The 21143-nt window shown below is 35.4% G+C and overlaps 1 protein-coding gene and 1 long non-coding RNA gene across 7 annotated transcripts; one reads left to right on the forward strand and one right to left on the reverse strand.

The window, feature by feature from the left end:
- Positions 1-4818: 4818 nt before the first annotated feature.
- Positions 4819-8512, reverse strand: LOC113308460 (DNA ligase 1-like). Of its 3 annotated transcripts, none has more exons than XM_026556925.1 (7): positions 8427-8512; positions 7413-7675; positions 7196-7252; positions 6049-6260; positions 5831-5959; positions 5307-5396; positions 4819-5233 (listed from the first exon to the last, which is right to left on the reverse strand). In XM_026556925.1, the coding sequence occupies exons 2-7, from the start codon at positions 7609-7611 to the stop codon at positions 5114-5116; spliced, it is 807 nt and encodes a 268-aa protein (XP_026412710.1). In that variant the 5' UTR covers positions 7612-7675; positions 8427-8512; the 3' UTR covers positions 4819-5113. The 3 variants fall into 3 exon arrangements, with proteins under 3 accessions (XP_026412710.1, XP_026412712.1, XP_026412713.1); XM_026556927.1 differs by lacking the exon at positions 8427-8512 and adding an exon at positions 8323-8425; XM_026556928.1 differs by lacking the exon at positions 8427-8512 and adding an exon at positions 7919-8238.
- Positions 8513-10422: 1910 nt separating this feature from the next.
- On the forward strand, positions 10423-13270 carry LOC113309154. Of its 4 annotated transcripts, none has more exons than XR_003340373.1 (3): positions 10423-12406; positions 12508-12554; positions 12635-13270. It is a non-coding gene; the product is annotated as an uncharacterized LOC113309154 (long non-coding RNA). The 4 variants fall into 4 exon arrangements; XR_003340374.1 differs by having other exon boundaries at positions 10423-10862; positions 10953-12406; positions 12508-13270; XR_003340372.1 differs by having other exon boundaries at positions 10423-10617; positions 10761-12406; positions 12508-13270.
- Positions 13271-21143: the final 7873 nt, after the last annotated feature.

Genomic DNA, 21143 nt, shown 5'->3' on the forward strand with positions numbered 1-21143 from the left:
GATCGGAATACCAAAAAGGATATCTTCTAGTCTTCAATCTTCACTCTTCAAAGTAACTACACAAACAACTTGATTCAACTTATGATCCATGACACACGGAATATAATTTGTTAACAATGGATGATCAAAAGTCCTATCTTCATATCTTGAATCAATAAAGTACACCTGAAATCGTTGATCCTTGAACCAGTTCGAGTGGCCTTATATTAGAAGAGAATGATCACGGAATGTAAAAAAATATATTTATCAAGGTTCAACTTTGTAGTTAGTCAATCAAATCAATAGTTGAAAACTAAATAAAATATGATTCTTAGTTTTCCACTGACGGTACTACTAGAGCTTCTTTATCCCACATAAGACTTTAAACGAAGAGCATGCACATAAGATATTTTAGCTAATTATGATACTCTCCTATCGGATGAGTATTTCAAGAATACTCCATTGGACGTACCACAACAAATAAGTAGTGTGTTCAATGGATGAGTCTATAAGAAAACAAGCTCCACTATTATAATGACCAAGTCTTCTTTGGACAACAAGGAATTACCAAATCTGAAAATCCTAAAGACATGCATTAAATGTACATTTCCGGTTTTGTTCTCTTCCAACTGCAATCCAACATATACACTGAAATCTCTCTTGGTAAACAATCAATATTAGCTAGTACATAACATATACTTTACTAAAATAACTACAAGAGATGCATATCTTTTGGGATATGGAAAACATATAAATTCGAGTATCAAAAATATATTTAGAATATTTCGGCTATGAGATCACACCTTGAGTATCAAAGAAAAACCCTTGAACCTTAAGTAATAAGATTTTGGCATGTGTTCTAATATATTATGTCGAAATATTACCAACTTTTCTTTTTAACCAAACTGTATTTTCGGTATTTATACAAACCCTAAAGTAATAGAAAAACAAAAAATACAAGCTTTGGTTAAAATAAGAACTGATTCTACTAGATATCCATGGGACCAGTCCTAATAGATTTCCTTGGGACCGGTTCTAGTAGAGAAGGGATCAATCCTACTATGGATCCTTAGGATCGGTCCTAGTAAAGATTCTTGTTTAAGGAATCGGTCCTAGAATAGATCCTTTGATTCCTTTCAACTACGAAACAGGTTTCACAAGTCTACTTCCTTAACTCATGCAATTAAACATAGTTTCTAGGTATGGAATCAAACCGAAAGTTCAACACACTAAATAATAACAAATCACCAATTAATGTTATGTCGATTCTACGAAGTCCAATAGATAAATTATAATTCGTAACTCCACATATCAAAGTCGTATAAAACAACTAGCATATGTTTCCTTGATATTTAAATCATAATGAAATGATCATGTCACCAATATTTTAGATATACATAAACAAGCTTTGTATGTTATGTTTTCGATCTAAACGATTTGCAAGAAACGTAGATAGAAATTGAACAAGTCAAGTTTGTGTTACTAACCTCGAACGGAAGGAAGATGTGTTCGTTGAAGCCGATACGTCTTCAGGTACTTCAGAATAACAAGAGCGAGTCTCAAGATTTCTATTGTTCCAAGTCTAACCTAACGAAGTTGACTCTAGTAATCTAATCAAGCAACTTCGAGTTTTGGAGCTAATATATGACCACCAAACTTGACATACCGACGCTTGGTGAGTTCAACCGAGCAATGCTGTAACAAAATATAATTCTTAAACTAATAGATGCCCTATATTGGGCCCGCTATCTTGATAAGAATTCATCCGGAATTAAAAAAATATTTAAAACCACGCGCTACAACATTAGGCTCGCCATCTTGAAAAGAACTCGATTTCGAGGGCATTAGACATTGCAGGCGACCCGTCTAACAAATAATTTACTTTTAATATGTTAATGATATTCGATCAGAATACCATATAATAGTTCGTGGAACACAAAAACTAATACGACATATTAGGGAATAATCTTAGTAGTAATTTTCTCATAGTACGGTTGACCTACAAAATTCTTTACGATCTTCAAAACAAAAACACATGGTCACTTGGCTAACTTTAAAAATATGAAGTTGTTAATGTTAATGGTGAAGAAAGTGTTTGTAACACGACGAGTATATCATTGGGTGTCAAGCTGTGACCAATTAAACTGATCGGAAACAACGTTCAATTTTGAGAGTTGGTGACGACTTTCCCTTTATAGTTCCATAAGTTCGCGACATACTTGGTCAATATTAAACATGATAAAAATCTTAGCACAATAATAATCGACGGTGAATGGCTAATGAAGAAATTAAAATTGGTATTGGTTGGACCTAAAAATAAAAAGATATGGACTCGATGTATTGGGCCCAGGAAACTATAGGATATAATGGGCTATGTTGATTGGGGAAAAGAAGGTTCAAAAGAAGAGGTTGAAAAGAGTGAAAATTGAATTATTGTCCCTCCTTCTGATGGGCCTTCATAAATATCCCTAAGCCTCTTTACAAATATCCCTGATGGCAAAATTGGATATTTTTCTAAAACCCCAATTATTATAATTCCTTATTTAGCCTGATCTCTTCGTTCTTCTTCACTTCTCATAACAGAGAACAAAAATGCATCGCTCCCACCACCATCTTCTCCATCTCTCCTCCATTATCACCATCTCGACTGCCTCCACAACAACCAGCACCACCACCTTCGTTACCTCCGCCACCGTTATCAGCAGATCTATTACGGTTATGTTTTTTTTTTAATTTCAATTTTGTTAATATGTTCTGCTGCTCTTAAATCTAAACTGAGAGATTGAAGGCCGGAAGGTGAAAGTAGGGTTCTTGAGATGAAATTAAGATTTGGGTCGAGTTAGATTAGCAAAGAAGATGAAGGATCTGTTCGATTTTGGGTCACAGTTGGTGATGAGAACTGTTGGTGTTGTTTTAATGGGGTTTGAATCTGTGTTCGAGATCGAGTTGAACTGGGTACAAAATTGTGATGGGTTTTGTATTGTTTCTGTGAATAAAGAGAAGAAGGAGTTGATTCGTTATGCAATCGATCTAAAAATGGTGGTGAAGTCGATATGTTAGGATCTGAATAAAGAGAAAAAGGAGTTGATTCGGTATGCAATCGATGTGAAAATGGTGGTGAAGTCGAGATCTGAAAATGGTCTTGAAGATGTTGTTGTTTATGAAGCTACATGTGATGATCATTTGTTATTGTTTATATGTTTTTATGGGATCAATTGTTGTTGTTCATCCCATTTATGGGATCAACTACGGTTGTTGATCGAATTTCTTATGGATCAACTACGGTTGTTGATCCCATTTACGAGATGAACTTCTGTTGTTGACCCAATTTTTTATGGGGTCAACTACTGCTGTTGATCCAATCAACTCCTATTGTTGACAACATTTTCTTGGATTAGTATAACCATGCTTGTAGTTTAAATCATGTAAATTTCTTCCAATGTTGAACTTGTGGTGCAATGGTAGCATGGCTGACTCCATGTCAGATGATGCGTGTTCGACTCACGCCAAGTTCACTCCATTTACATAGATCAACTTTCATTGTTGATCCAATTTAGGGGATCAACTACCATTGTTGATCCCCTAAATTGGATCAACTTCTACTGTTGATACTTTTTTTTGGATCAACTACCGTTGTTGATCCCCTAAATTGGATCAACTTCTACTGTTGGTTCTATTTTATCTCAACTACTGTTGTTGGTACAAAAATATCTGAACCAGTGGCGGTGGCGGACTAGTGGTGGCGGTGGCGACGGACTAATGGTGGTGGAGGAGTGGTGGTGGTGTAATGATGGTGGTGAAGAAGTGGTGGTGGAATATTAGTGGTGGTTGTGGTTGGTAGGTGGTGATTGTTGAACGGTGGTGGTGGAATGGTAGTTGAATGTTGGTGGTGGTGGTGCTAGTGGTGGTGGTGAAGCGGTAGAGGAAGAAATTTGTTCCATTTTGAAATAAAGGAAAATATTATATGGGTGAGGGTATTAAAGTAATCTAATTTTAAATGAATAAGGTTATTAAAAAGTAGAGACATATTTATTGTTGTATAAGGATATATTTATTGAGTTTCAAAAATAAGGAAATATAAATAAAGAAAAGAAGTAAGAGGAACAGTCTTAATGTATTCTGAAGGAAAATATTAGGACTTAGGAGGGAAAGGTGATGGCTCTACTTTAGGAGATAGAGAGAACAGTATGATACGATGGTAATGGGAAGGATCATCAAGGTAAATAATATATGCAGTGGATTCTTTTTTGTGTGTGGATGAATTTTATAGGAAAGATAAAGCAAGAATTTAAACCAAGAGTCGGAGAAGATGAAGAAGAAGATTGGTAAGGAAACTGCATAAGGCACTTCTTTTGCAGAAAACTACTGCTGAAATCAAGAGCCATTGAATCCGGTAACCAGCTCATTATCAAGGCATTTTCCTGTATTTAGGATTTGTGGTTCCTGGATATACTTCGCTTCTGGTTGATTACCCAAGCTTTCTTTTACCAGTATTGTAAAGTTTCGCAAAATGAAACCAAACAAGGTAGTTTATGTCATCCAACTTGCTAGATGTCATCTTGACATGATAAAAGTCTAGAGGTGCTGAACTCATGGAATGAAAAGAACTATACATAGAATTTTTAACTGAACCAAAAAAGAAAAAGACAACTTCAAAGAAAAAAAAAACAAACAACAAAAATTAATTGAGAACTCACAGACTCTTCAGGAACAACATGAGGATTTAACTTACAAATCTGAATCACAAATCTAATCTATCTAAGCTACAACAGATCTAAGTTGGAGGTTCTATCTCTAGCTCTAAATCATGTTGTAAAAAGAAGAGAGTGAATGAAAGAGTTACAACTAAAACCCTCATTGCTCATTAGATGAAATATCTAGTTTTGTTGGACGATCAAAATGTATGAAAACACTCAAGAAACACTAATCAAGAGACACTCATCTAACAGTACATAGAGGAGTATTTTCTGAACATGAAACCTTAACATGGAAACAAATACATCTTACTGCAACAATCAAGTGATTAAACAGGTTATCCAATGCTCGAAAAAGTACCTCGAAAAAGTACAGGTACTAATCCACCTGTTTCATTTTCATCCATTGCTCAGTACAAAAATTAGAAAAACTTTCAATTTTAGTCTTTGTTTTTACGCCTTTTCTTAGCTTGCTTTTTCTCGGACTGCTTCTCTTTTTCTTTGTCTTGCTTTTTCACCGACTGATCCTCTTTTTCTTTGTCAGGGACATCTCCAGACTCCTGTGATGCATAAGATATTACCTCATGCACAATAAAATATGTTTTCAGTAATTAGAAAATTATGCAATCTTACCTTCCTCTTCCTCTTTAATCTGATTCTCTGTCGCTGACTCTTCCGATTTTTCTTCTTTGAAGAAGGACAAGGCACCTTACTTGTTAAATCCTGAAACAAATTAGCAAAACAGAAAGCATTAACGTGTGGTATCATACGTGCCTAAGCCTTATCAATAGGAAGATAGTAACCAGAGTTCGCAAAAGTTGTAACCCATTTCCTGGTTCAGGTTTCCCATATTTTTACCACCCATCAATCATTCATTTTTTGGCTACTTAGTATCTGATGGAATAGATAACAAGAAAATTAGCAATATCGATTTTTGGATATCACTTTAAACTGCATTTAGTTAAACTTGACATTAAAGATTGGAGCTGGGTACTCAAGATTCAAGAACCAACAGAAACAGGAAAGCACATTCCAGATCTGGCTCCACCAATGTGAGTGAACCAGAACAAACAAGAGCAAGAAACCTTGTGATTTAATGGGGTTCCGAGCCTGGGAAAATTAAACAAATAGGGAATTCAATTAGCTGGGACACTGACCTGTGCAATAGCTAAAGTTCGGGCGTGTCTTTCGGCATGGGTTTCTGGTTCTTCCTCGGCTTCACCATCACTGTTTAGCATGAACTTCAGCCTCCCTTCAGTTAATAATTTCTCAGAACGAGCATGTTTCTACAAAGAATAAATGGACTGATAGTCGTATGTGTTGCACATAAAACAGTGAAATCTTGCAAATGAAAAATATTACAAGAGATACGAACCTTGGATGTTAGGTGTGCCTTCATTGTTTCCTCAGACAAACAGACTATCCTTGGGCAGAGCCTACACTTGAAAACTGATTTACATTTTAAGGTACGCATTGCAAAAACAGCGTCAATAGGATCTTTCGTCGCAGTTCTTTTACTCAAGGATTGACTATCCTTAATTTTGTCTTTGCTACTTTCTTCTTCTTCGTCATCGTTTAATACTGAACCTGGCCATAGATCAACAGGTTAGGAACCGTGAGTTTTCTACGCGATATGAGAATCAATAGGCATGACATCAATATGCATAAAAGAAGCAAATATATCACGTATTTTGCTGGAGCAAAAACCATATCATTGCTACAAGCGACAAAATTATAAATTAAAAGGTCTTGTTAATCAAATATATCAGACCATACTCCTGTTCACCCCACTGGCTGAAAGAAGTTAACCCAGTCTAGAGAGTTCTCCAGTTCACTGGCCAATTTCGTTTTTTAAGTACTCAATCCATTCGAGACTGAGCTCTTCTACATGCTAGGTGAGGTCTGCTGCTGAGCAAGCTGCCTCGCTTGACCGGTGCTAGGCAACACCCAGAAACACTCCACTCCTGGTACCAAATAGATTTTGCAGGGCCATAGTCCGTAATCTTACAAAAAATGTTGCATGATACCACAGAAAATAGCATATCCATGGCACTGTATTGCTATTCATGAAGGAGAAGTAACAGAAAAAGTGGATGCCAAATGCTTCCATTTGTAAACAATGTTGGAGAAGTAACCAATAATGGGATGCCTCTCATATGCTTTTATTATAACATGATATAATCCATATGTCATCCACTTATAAATATCCAAGCATAGGTTTTGAATAGGAGATCATCAGCTATTACAACCTGCCAGCATCTACATCTATGGGTAGCTGTACAACTCAGCAAAAGAAACACATCCACTATCTACAAAATACTTTAAGTTTCCAACACATTTTAAGAAACTTAATGTCCAAGTGTATACTAGTCAATGGCTCTACTCTTTAAGATGCACAACAAAACAAAGAACTGAATGGTTCAAAGCAATAAGTATGACTTAAAAGCAAAGAGATCGTATTGCAAACATTACAAATCCACGAGATTTAGAAGGGCAACACCAAAAAATTATCTAAAGCCAACCTGATGAGTCAAAATCAACCTCTTCCGCTGAGCTTTCCTCACTATTGTAGCCTGAACCTACAAAACACGGGAGAAAGGGTAAAGCAGACATCTAAAATACAATGTAAAGAAAATTTTCTCAATGGAAGCAAATATTGTGTTCTATACAAACAGAAACACTTTTACGAAAGAGATGAGGGGTAACGAGAACAAAAAAGAAAGCCACTAAAAAGCGAACCAGTAGACAAGGAAGAAGGTTGCTCATCTTCCTTAGCTTCTGAATCCACATCAGAATCTTCATCTTTTTCTTCTTCATCTTGCTCTTCTTCTTCTTGGGCATCTGAGACTTCTTCTTCTGACTCTGAGTTAGAAGAGGAATCAGAGATATCGTCTTTATCATTGTCATGGTCTTGCTTGTAAAATTGCCTTTTAATCATTTTTGCTTAACACCCTTGCTTCAACAGGGAAGAAGATAAGGCAAGGACAACGAGTGATGAACAACTGCTTGAATATCAATAGAAAGAAGAAACATGGTCATGGATGAAGCAAACCGAAATCAACTCAAATATAGTGTCTAAAAAAGAAATTCCACTAGTTAATCACATCAAATTTAACATATGACCAAACCTCGAAATATAAAAAATGCCATGAAGATAACAAAAATCAACCAGGACTAGATATAGGAATGCGTAGTACCGATAAAAAGAAATTTTAATAACCAAAGCAAATACTTTTTGCCTTTACCAGTAAACTATAAATTCAACTAAAGAAATTAATTTCCATTTTGTTAAGAAGAACTAGCTCAAGTAACGGTGCATCCAAGTCAAACTCAAAATCCCTGTGCTTTGCCGCCTTAACTAACTTCATTTGATATTGGTTTCACCATTAACATGAAATATATAGATATAAATCAGTAAAAAAACCTCATCTTTAAACCTAATTTTCATCATAATCATTATAGAGACACTCGGGGTGTCTGTAAAACCCTTACACCGTTCATCATCATCATCATCAGCTGTATTTATCCAAAGTAAGAACCAAACAAAAAAATCTCTAATTTAGTACAGACCCAACACCTAAAATCCAAGGCTATGTTAATAGAAGCATTAAACCAGAACAACTAAATTCGTTTGTACAATAAAATTTACCCTTGAAATTTTTTAACAGAGCTCCTTCAACAATTTACATATACAAAGTGGGGTTTGTACTAAAACCCTAAGTTCAAACATGTTGTAGAGAAGAGTATCCTTACCTCTTCTTCCTCGTCTGCTTCTCTTTCTCGACGCCTCTTTCTTTGTTATTTTTCTGTATAGGGTTTTACCACGAGTGAGTTAGTTCGGGGGAGTTTAATGTATTTTGAATCTCCGGGATTTTGAGGGAGTGTAAGAGAGTGTGGGGAGTTTGAGAGAGTTTGGTGTTTTGAGTGTGGGGAGTTTGAGAGGCTCTCCAGAAATCTCTACTTTTTTTTGAGAGATTTGGAGTGAGGAAAAAATACACTATAAACTCCCTAGAACTCCCCCAAAAACACCAACTCCCTAGCATTCTAATTTTAGTGACTAACAGGGAGTTTGAGAGTTTCTTTCAAACTCCCCCACGACTAATAGGGTTTTCTAGGGAGTTTGGGAGACTCTTCTAAACTCTCCCACGACTAACAGAGATTTCGAGAGACTCGTTTGAACTCCCCCACGACTAACAGGAAAAAACCAAACTACACCCAACTCCCCCAACTCCCTTGAGGACTAACACCCTGTTAGAAGATTTTGAAAGAGTGCTTTCTCTAATCGGTAGTCTAGTTTTGCAACGTAAAGGGCTCGGTGCCAGGTGTCTGTACAATACACTGACCCGACCCACACCAACCAAAGTTAAGGACCATCATCATCTACCTCCTTTAAAATCCTAACTCATTGGAGCCCCACGTTGAATGGTGAGGTCACCGTTCAACGAGAGAATAATCTATTCTTTCTCGCGTCCTTTCCTCTCTGGTCTTCACCTTTCTTCCCCTCAACTTCGAATTTTTATTTCGTTTGGTCCTATTTTTTGTGGTCCCAAGTTAATTTGGTCCACCAACAAAAGGGGAGTTATATTTGGTTATTATTTATTCAAAAATATTAAAGTATCTAAAATACCCTTCCTCTCTCTTATTCACGTGCTTTTTTTTTCTCTCTTTTTATTTTCTCTCTCTACTTAACATTAATAAATAAAAAGACTTAAAAATGAAATATCTCCCAAAATATAAGTTGAAAATTATTAAATTTTATATATTCGGAAAGGTCTCGTCGAGATCTACACAATGAGTACCCATTATACTATGTTTCAAAATTTTAATTTTTCGATATAATAGTAGTTCATTTCCAAGAATGAACACTATTTTAGAACATGATAGTTCATTCTACTTCTAGCAGTTCATTTCGTAGAATGAACTCGTATATGCTACCAATTTGTTTTTGTAGAATGAACTCATAAAAGTACTTCATTATTAAGAATTAAGTCACAATAGTAGTTCATCATTATAGTTCACATAGTAGAATGAACTCGTGATAGATGTTCTTATTGTCGAATGAACTTTTAATGGTTGTTCATATTGTAGGATTGATAATTAATATTGTAAAATGAACTCGTAATGATAATCAAGTATGATACATAGTTCATATTGTACAATGAACTCGTAATAGGTGTTCATTATGGTAGTTCATATTATAAAATGAACTCGTAAATGATAGTTCATATTGTAGAATGAACTCGTGGTAGGTGTTCATATTGTAGAATGAACTCCTAATAGTATTTCATATGGTAGAATGAACTCGTAATAGTAGTTCATTATACAAGTTCATTTTGTAGAATGAACTCGTTTTATAGTTATTTTTTAGCCTAACGATAACGTAAAAATTAAAAACTCTGAAACATATCGTCGAGGGCTTTCCGAATATATAAAATTTATCATTTTTGGACATGTGGTTCAAAAAATATTTTAGTTTTAAGTTTTTTTTTTATTATTTTTATTAAGAGAGAGAAAAAAAGAAAAAAAAGGCATTTCTGCCACTATTAAAAGATTGTGACATCATTGATGACGTCATTTCATGTGGGTATTGTCCACCATAGGACCAAACCATAATAGTTAGGACCAAATAATAATATATACTTTAAAAAGGACCAAACATACAGTTGACTGGGTAAACTGGACCAAATAACCATAATAGAATGTTTACTCTTTGATCCTCTTGATAAAGCTCTGTTCAGGTGACACTTGAAATTGACTAAATTTACATAGTTCATGATGGACTAAATTTGCAGGTAAAATATCGAAAACCCTAATCAGTTTGTTTGTCCAGTTTGAGTGATCGATCATGTTAGGTAAACCATCATGTTCACTGAATTTGTAATGGAGTTAACTACTCCATTAGATGTTTGTGGTTGCTAGAGAAGTGTTATTGCCAAATTTGCAGGTAAGTTGGCTACGATTCTATGTTCGATTCAATCTTCCAAGAACTATTTTTGAAGACATATCATTTAGATTCCATCAGTTTGTTTGAGCATTTTTTCTTGATTTTGTATCTTGATTTTGTTTTAGCCTTTTTTCTGTATGAAGGTACTACTTTTCATGACAGAGAACGAAGATTTTGATGTAGCTATTCGTGATTATTTTCCGAATCATTATTATTTACGGTGAAATCTTAGGGTTTTACATGGGGTAAGCTTTTTATACTTCTAAAATAGAGTTTTCAACAGTTTTTGACATACCCAATTAATCAAAGTCTTAAAAATCCTACGGTATTAGCAGGATTTTGAGAATCAATCACTCGAAGATAATAAAAATGTATCTATGACGACTACGATGACAAATTAAGTTAACTTTATAGGTAAATAAACTCTTCTAATTTAGCTTTCTGTCTCGAACTCACTCACATATCTTAAATTTGCAATCATCATTAGCTAAAATGATTTTGTCTTCAAGTATTGAAGGTTAAAAGATAAGCCCTGATAGGTAAAAACGCTTTATATCCTGTTCCATTCTTTTTTATTTGGATTTTGATTTTGCAGCTAAACAATAATAATGAACAACTTCAATGGTTTTATATCACCAGATTACCCCAATTTTGATTAGGATCCATTATAGGTGGAAGCTTATTATACGCCAAATTATAGCGAGAAGGTAGCCAGTTTGTTTTAGCCAATTTTGATTAGTATCCAGATTCCATCAGTTTTTTCAAAGCAAAAATTGGTTCTCTTCGAAAGTCTATCCGGCCTACAGTGGTATTTATGCGTGTAACTCTCTAATAGACAATGCATCCAGGTATGCATCTTTCCACCACCGCAGTGCTCTCTTTAATGTTTTTCTATTAGTAAACCTGGCGAAGTTATTGTCGTGGTCAGTTATGTTAATGAATCACACTCCTTTTCTTTTTTTCATTTTTCTTTTTTATTTCTCATATTGGTGATATAGACTCACTGGAAAATGTTCAAGACCCATTTAACTTACCAACTCTATCACAATTAAATAATAATCATTGAACTTATTGAGGCAAAATCTTTCTTAGCTCCAACGGGTATGTAAGGAGTGCATTCTTCTTTATTTGAAAGTAAAAAGATTAGCCAGATTGTCATTTATGTTTTCTTTCCACTTATCATTATGTCTGTTTTCATGCTTCAAAAAAAATAAAAATATGTGGGTTTTTTATGTGTAGATAGCAAATGAAACTGGTGCATTATGCTTAACAAAGAACAAGCTTCAAAAATAATCCGAAGATCTCGCATGGCAATTGCAGCCAGGGAAAAGATTACGGGCAAACCTTCTTAATAGGAAGTTAAATGTTTTTTGCATGCTTTTTATGCTTTGGATCATTCAGTTTTAAATACTATCTTACTTCTTGGTTTTAAAGCACTATCAGCATGCTTTTTATGCTTTGGATCATTCAGTTTTGTTGCAAGTGCATCCGTTTCGTATTCGCTTAAGAATGCTTTAAGAAAAATTGACAAGTGCAAGTAAGCTTATTACTATTCTACACTTAAAGGAGACTTGAATGGATTTCAATTTGGCTGTCTAATTCAAAATTGATAACTAACTAATTTGGCACATTATTTTGTCCCATCCTTTGAAAATAATTTCATTAGTTTATTTCTGAAAACCACGACAATATGGGTATATGGTTTTATGCAGAGTATGGCATGGATATTGGATGAAAATTTGGAAATTGTATTGTTATTCAGCCTTTATTGTTAATAGAAAAACCAAATGTAAGTACTTACTCAGGTCTTAAATAAGAAATAACACATTTTTTTTCATTCTTGATTGAAACAGATATTCTGATTTTTTGTGCTTTTGTTGGTTCATGCAGCCCTTCAGATGTCGAGCGGTTGAAAGTTGGTAAACTTCAAGTGCTAGGTGATCAGTCTTTTATGTTATCCCTCTTCTTTTCGGCTTGGTTTATATTATGTTGAGTCGATGTTGTTTATGTATTTTAGACCTGAAGTGGAGTCCAGCGTGAACGAGGATGCGATGGCGTAGGAGGTACTATTATTTTCTTATAGTTTTATTGTGGTAATGATCATGTTTGGATTTTCAGTTATGAGGATCTCTGGATTAAATAATGAACAGTGGGCTAATGGAGTATTAGCTACAATTAGACATGCATTCCCTTTTCATTACTAATGTATTCGTGCAGGGCCATCTAGGCGCTGATATATACTTGTTTCAGGTAATATTGAGGATCAGTGAAATGGGTTCATTATATGAGGAAAACTTAAACCAGGCTTTGGTGGCTATTGTTTGTCCTTGAACAGCTTCGGGCCGGGTTTTTTTTCCGGGTCAGCTGCTTTTATTGCTTAGTCCATTTTCTGTGTTTTTTGGGTGTGCTGGCATTCAAGATCTTTGTAGTTCTGAGCTATTGGATTGGCGTATTGAGTTTGCTTCTTCCGTGTATATTACGCGGTTTATGGGTTCTACTGGTGGTTGACTAGACCGATCAGGATGGTTGTGATGTAAGATAGGTCTCTTATGTCCGATTTTTTTTGTGTGTGTTTCAGTAACATAGCATTGGTACCAACTGAACCAATTTGTAATGTACAGTATTACTTAAATAAGTGAATTTGATTTGAAAATTCCTAAGTGATGTGGGTGCACCTTATGAGGATTAACATTTAAAGGGGAGTTAACGTTCTCAGAAATGTACACTGGATTGGTTTCCTTTTGATGTGCCTGTTTTATGCTTCACATCGTGGTTTTGAGCTTCAGTGTACGTAACTGTGTGAATTTCATCACCATGGATTAGTTTATGTGTAAACGAGAGAGTCTATAAGTTCTTATTTATATTTTAGAAACCTTGGTGATATTGCACCTGTGATGGAATACCAAAGGAAGAGTAAGGGAGCATGAAGTGTAAGCTATTTGGTTGTGGGTCGGTGATTCATTTTATTTTTCAGTTATATATGGTCACTGCTCATATCAGAGGTAATGAAAATATTAAGCGACGGGGCACACCAAAAAATATATATGATGCAAGAAAGGTCAACTGCTCAGGGTCACTTGGAGAAAATGAAGACGCGGTGAGCAGATTGATGGCGAAATGCCATCTTTGGTTGAAGATAGCGATGATGAAATGCAACCACTGTTTGAAAATAGAGATGATGAAGGGAAGGAGACGAGGGTGATGACGATAAATTGATACGTACTATCAGGAAAACTTTAAAAGAAATATATGCAAAGGGCAACGTGTAAATGAAAAATACAATTGATTTTGAGAACGTCCTCATACCCACTAAACTTGGTTGAAGGGAGTTTGTTTTTTATGCAGCAAAAGAAACACAAGTCATCCCACTTTATCAAAGGATGATGTACATTACGTGAATGCACATTCCATATCAACAAATCAGCTAGAGACTTAGAGAGAATACCAAACTCTCATTCATTGTTTATGTAAAATCCTAAGTGACAAGCCCGCGCGACACAAAATCAAAAATCCTAAGAGACGGCGCGGGGATAGTGTAGCAACACCAAACCAAAAAGACATCGCGACGATGCGAAGCCATGCAACACCGAATCAAAAATGCATCGGGACGGGGAGAAGCGAATCTAAAACCGAGCCACATCTAATCAAAAATATATCGCGACGGGACGAGGCAAAGTCCCTCGACACCTAATAAAAGATGCACGACGAGGCGAGGCGGAGCCACATCACACCAAATCAAAAACATGGTTAAAGGAAAAATATGCCTAACAAATTAGTTGTTTAGGAAATAATAGAATAGAAATGTGTGTGCCTGTAGCTTTTTGACTTTAGGAAATAAATTCAATCTCATGATGGTGAATAGTGAATGATGTGCGTAAAGGCTTAAGAAATAACAAAGTCGGCTAATCAACTTTAGGATGATTGGACTGTAGTTAGTTAGGTTGCACTTAAATTGATGCATCGGTGGTGGTACATCTGACAAAGCAAATTAATATGAAATTTTCACATCCAGGTGTTAATGATTTTGAGAAATGAACTACTATGGAATGAAGTTTTAGTTCTTAGTCAACCCTAATAAGTTACGTTATCCACATTATCATTTAGATGATTCACTCCCAAGTTCCTTCTGATTTCAATGTGTAGGAAAGGATGGCGGCAACTATTGTCTTCTAAAATCGGGACGAGACGAAGCGGAGACACATCAAAACAAATCGGGACGGGGCGAGGCGAAGCCGAGCTTTACCAAATCAAAAATATGGTTAAAAGAAAAAGATGCCCGGACATAGCACGAGCACAAAATTTAGTTCATGATTAACAACCTGAACACAAAACCATCCTTCACCCCCAAGACGCATCTTGTACCCGTGAAGCTCACCGCGTACTCTCCCATTGATTAGTGAGCGTAACTGCACTCTTTCATTGGCTCAGAATACCATAATGCGTTTAACACCGATGAGATCATCATTCTTTTATTAGCTTGTAAGCGTAATTGTATTCTTTTATTGGATCAGAAAGAATGTAAGTATAATAGTAATTCCAACTAAATTAAGTCAGGCTTTAGTATCAAGTTTGGTAGTTTTTTCGAAGACTAGCAAAAGGCAAGTGTGAGGGGAATCTGATAAGTGCATAATCTACATTATTCTAGTATCAAATCCATATGCTGATTCGATAGTTTTCTTATGGATCGCATTGTATAAGTTTTATTTTCTATTTGGCGCTTTCGTTGGGACGAATCAACCTAAACAAGTGGAAATGGTTTTTCAATTTTAAGGAAGTGAAGTTTACGAATGAAGATTAACTAAAGACCAGGTGTAACTTGTCCAAATCCAGAATTGTATACCTCTATTAAAGAATGAAAAAGCAATCCAACGGAGAAAGAACAAGGTCATTTTGATGCAAAACGAAGAAGTTATGATCAAAATGGTCAAAAATACTGAAGATTGTTTTCTCTTTAAGTTCTCGAACTTAAGTCAAGAAATTTTTTCTTAAAGACTTTTTTCTCGCTAGGCTCGTGAACTTAGCCTTTTAATTTCTTCAACCTAAGTTAAGAAAATTTCTCCCAAAGACATATTTCACTAGGTTCGCGAACCTAATCTTTTGAGTTCGCAAACCTAAAGCGCAATTTCTACTGGATGGATTTAAGCCTTAAATTTGAGTTTTTGATGACCTTTTTGACAGGGATTCGGGCATCGACATTTTTATACTTGGATTTAACGTAAGAGACACTCATGCGTTTTTGACTTCTGAATTGAGGATCATGGTCTAAATAGGACTCTAGAGTCTAAAATTGTTGGAGTTACATAAGAAAAGTGTTTGGACATTGAGAACATATCTTTACATTTCATATGACATTCCATAATTTTAGAACTTGCCCCTTTAGGTTTAGGGGAAGCATGATACGTGTTCTTCTTATTCTTCCTTGTATCATGAGTAGCTATCTTTGTTGGTTAAAGATGAATTCAATGTTCTGAACGTGAAGCTTATTAGTTAGTTATACAAGTTTATTTGTAGTTTTAACCATTTTATTGCTTATCTTTATCATATCTAATGTTTATGAGTGGTTTTTATATCGTTTGAAGTGCATGCTAGATTAATCTATTAACTAATTTAATGTTGGTGGAGAGTTAGAGGATACATGTAATAGTCCAACACCTGCATATACAAATAGAAGATGATAAATCGCCGTGTCATGTATTTTGCAGTGTGTAGTTGTTGAACTCCGATGTGAAGGCTAGGGTTGTTAATGGAAGTTTGATTATGATCTAAGAGATCTTCCCTTCTTTTTTTTTTGATGAAGTTATCTATTTTATAATTATAGTAAACACATTAATTCCTCGTAAATTATGGAGGTTCTGAAGAAGTGATGATCCTGGAGGTAGTGGTGAAGTCGTGTCCGCTATGTCCGTGAAGACTGTATGACCACTACTCCCTCATTCTCACAATTTCTCTTAACTGTCCCACTAATAGTTACCTTCTAATCATCGATGTGTTGGCACAATGATGAGAATCTTCCTATGTGACATTAATTTGATGTCTCGTACAAATATAGTGAAGTCATGGACTAATATACATATAAGATAGAAACTTAACAAAATACATAAATGTATGATTAACCTCACTGGAGAGAAAAGGTCTGGATAAGAAGCAAGAAAGTCTAGAGCAAGATCAGTGCACATATTTGGAACTAATATTTTGTCACTATAGTTAAAACTTCTCATAGAATCTAGTAAATTTTCTAATATTAAGGTATTGGGATCTAATATTTACACCATGTCTCATATGAGTCGTCTGGATCTGACTGAATCACCTGACTCGAGTCAGATCTGACTCAATATATTTGTTTTGAGTCAGATCTGACTCAAAAATATGTGAGTCAGTGGTTTGGTTCCATGAGTCAGGGGTATTTTGTTACCTAACTCAAACGAGTCTGAGTCAGGGGTTAGGTCTGAGTCAGAGGTTGAGTCAGACTGACTCAAAATAGAAAACAAACGATCTGACTGCTGACTCGGCGCGAGTCAGAGGTTGACTCAGATCCAGAAGCCGAGTCATGAGCTGCATACAAACAAGGTCTTAATCGAAGTTTTCTAACTGAGACGTATTTTGAAATATTGGAATATTAGTACGCGTATCTGTGTAAATACGTATCGATATGACTGATTTTTTTTAGGTGTATCGTTGTAACACGGGTGTTAAGTTAACGAGGTCACTCCACTTTGTGTTAGTTATGGTTAAATAATTCAAACAAGTGGATTTTGATTTATGGTTTATATTCTTAGTGGTTGGTGTGTGTGGAAATGCAGGTTCCATTTTAAATATTCTTTCATTTTTAATCTTGATTGTGTTTCAATAATAGGTACAGGGAGTGTCCATTTAATTGTGTCAAGTGTATGGATTTGGAATGAGGGATTTTATATCTTCCACTTGCACATTAATAAGAATGGAGCGGGATTTTACTACTCCTTTTCGTGCCAAGCCATCGGCAGTCGAGTCCTAAATATCAATATTTTTGCTAACAGTGCAGAAACTGGTTTGAGTGATAGGCTCTAAAAGAAGCCACTAAAGCTTGTTAAGGCAACCGGACTAGAGAACCCACTTATGTTCTGGTGAGCTTGTGAAATAGGATGATAAATATTGCTGCATTTGAACTGTAACATTTCTTATGTATGTTATTGATTTGAATTTTATTAAGTGTTTCATTTGTGTGACTTCTGAACCATTTGGTTTCCGCATTAACTTATGCGACCATTATTGGAAACTGATCATCCATTTTTGATATAGATGGTTTATTGAGTTTTCACTTGAATTAGCATTGTTATTTAGCCTACGTTTCGGCTCAATGTGTTTTATAACAGTGTAGCATAGTTTCTAAATTTCTTTGAATTGTCGGTTGATACTGAATTAGTGAATGTGTTGTTCTTTTCCCTTATAGCTTATATAGCTACCTGGTAAGAGTGAGATTGGTCCTTACCAACTTGTGATAGTTAAGACTACTGTTTAAATTCTTAGATAATCGTATGACTTCATTGTTGTTTAATCCAATAGTAAGAACTGTTGTACTCTTAAAGTATTACGTACACTTGCTATGGATGCGTTTTGTTGTAGTCTACAATTAAAGTGGCAAGTATAGGTCCAGACATATATAAATGTTAACTGGGAGTTGGGGTTAGTTATTCGTGTTATCCATTTTTAAGAGACGATAACTATCTAAACTGGATAGTTCATATTGTTAGAGCACTGCTCGGTCGAACTCGCATGCGTTGCTATCTCAAGCATGTTTGTCAATGTTAGTGATCAAAACTATAAGTCTTGATTTCTAGCCTATTTATAGATGTCTCGGACTAGGACATAGATTGTGTAGTTGAGCTTAGACTTCACGGTGTTCATCATTTGAAGACGAAGAACTACTAAGGGGAGCTTGTGGAACTTCATCAACAATAGGTACGTGGAGACTTTAAACTCATCTATCACTTGGAAAGTTTATTTCTACTATATCCTATATTGAGACATAAGCCGTGTTACGATATAGTTTTCTATATACACATTTGAGATTTCGAGCTGAGTATATCTCGCTTACATATTTCTCGAAATATGTGTTGGTAAGCTTTCGCTTCGACCAAGTTCATCTTATATCATGAGAAAATTTCCGAGTAACATATTACATGGTTTGTGTGATACAATCATTTAGTGCAGACTTGGAATGTTTCGATAATGATTATTTCAATATCTTGAAAATTGCTTTAATGCTAATAGTGTGTGAAAACGGCTATTGTCATCCTCTAAGAATGTTTCAATGGTTGAAATAAAGAGTTTAGAATCTTGTAACCATCTTTGGGTATAAGCATAGTGTGTTCGCACATTAGTGTATAAGTCCAAAACCGGGAACCAAAAGTATACATACTTGTGTGTATACAAAATGGTTGAAGGAGACTGGGTAAGTATGCGTACCCGTATGCATACTGGCGGAAGTTCACGTCCGTGAATTTCTGCTGAGTTTGAAAATCAAACCAAACTCATCTAGTTACCTAAAGTACGCGTACCCGTACGCATACTGGCGGAAAGTTCACGTCCGTGAATTTCTGCTAAGTTTGAAAACCAAACCAAACTCAAATCCGGTTACTTAAGTACGCATACCCGTACGCATACTTAAGTGGTTACTTTCTAAAATCGGTTGTGTACATGAACTTAAACATTTATTGATTCGAGTGAATCAAACCGATTTTGCTTCAATTGTGTTCTTGTATAATCTATGAGAATATAACAATTGAACAACTCTTTAACTAGTTTCATTTGAGTCATTTGAACTAGTTATGGTTAAGATGAATAAGGTTGATATGAGAGTAATCATATGGCTAACATAGGTTAACTATTTGTAAACCAACATGGTGTACACGTTTAGGTACGGTTACATAAACCTAAATGAGGGTACATTTCATTTGTGTGTAACATGCTAAGTTCGATCTAACGGTTGAAACATATTAGCTTGGTTGAATCAGGTTTTTCATCTAACGATGAATATTGAATGCTTTGTTACCAAGGCAACTTGGATTGCAAACCCTGATTTGAAAACTATATAAAGGAGAACTCTAGCAACTGGGGAAACTAATCCCCACACCTCTTGTGTGATACTAGTTGCATAACTAGAGTCGATTCTCCTTTAACCTTAGGTTTCTTATCAAGACCCTGTAGGTTAACGACTTGAAGACTTCATTGGGATTGTGAATCCAGACCCAACTATTCTCTTTGTAGTTGCGTGATCTTATCTTGTTGTTTCTATCGTGATTGAGTACAATCGTAAGCAATATATAAAAGTAATCACAAAGGTCTTCATCTCATTCTTTGTTATTCCACAATAACTTCTTCTACTACCATGTAGTTAAGTTATTGTGAGGTGATTGATATTTCTAGGCTGTTCTTCGGGAGTATAAGACCGGATTATCAATTGGTTCCTGTTCACCTTGATTTATCAAAATACGGAACAAAAACTCTTGGGTATTTCTGTGGGAGACAGATTTATTCAATCCTATAGACTTTTCTGTGTGAGACAGATTTGTTTATCAAGTCTTCAACTTTGGGTCGTAGAAACTCTTAGTTGTGGGTGAGATCATCTAAGGGAATCAAGTGTGTAGTATCTTGCTGGGATCAGAGACGTAAGGAACGCAACTGTACCTTGAATCAGTATGAGATTGATTAGGGTTTAACTATAGTCTAGTCCGAAGTTAATTTATAGTAGGCTAGAGTCTGTAGCGGCTTAATACAGTGTGGTGTTCAATCTGGACTAGGTCCCGGGGTTTCTCTGCATTTGCGGTTTCCTCGTTAACAAAATTCTGGTGTCTGTGTTATTTTTTCTTCCGTATTATATTTTGTTATATAATTTAAATATCACAGGTTGTGTGTTAAGATCAATCAATTAGAATATCTAACCTTTGGTTGTTGATTTACATTGATTGACACTTGAACATTGGTCTTTGGTACCGTTCAAGTTGTTTCACATAATGATCAGGCTCGCGGATTTCTGTCTGTTTGATTTGTTGATTACATTGTGAAACAGAGAAATTAAAACTCTTTGATATACTTTACTCTAGATTGAGTCTGACTGTCTAGTTGATTCTCTTGAAAGTGTATTGGAGTAAGTCCTCTCAGATTGCCAAATGAATTGTTGGGTGTGGTTGTTAGACCCCCGCATTTTCAATTGGTATCAGAGCAGGCAAACACGTTAAAGACCTTACAAGTCTGTGTTTGTAGCGATCTGATATGGACAGAAAGGTTATCTCTGAAAACGCTTCACCAGAAATGGATAAACTCAACATCGAGAGAGTTCCAGAAACCATCGACAAGGTTGAGAATCCTGATTTAAAAAAACTCATCAATTTTTTTTGTCTCGAAAAACTTCGATGGATAATGGAAATTGATGGTTCTCATTGCAAAGTTTATATCAAAAAACCTAATACTCGAGATCACTCTGAAGAGGTTGTTAATCTCTAGAAAAAGGTAGATAAACAAATACATATCAATTCTGATCTTGCTGC

The sequence above is a fragment of the Papaver somniferum genome, chromosome 9 (genome assembly GCF_003573695.1).
Source record: "Papaver somniferum cultivar HN1 chromosome 9, ASM357369v1, whole genome shotgun sequence".
NCBI lineage: Eukaryota > Viridiplantae > Streptophyta > Magnoliopsida > Ranunculales > Papaveraceae > Papaver > Papaver somniferum.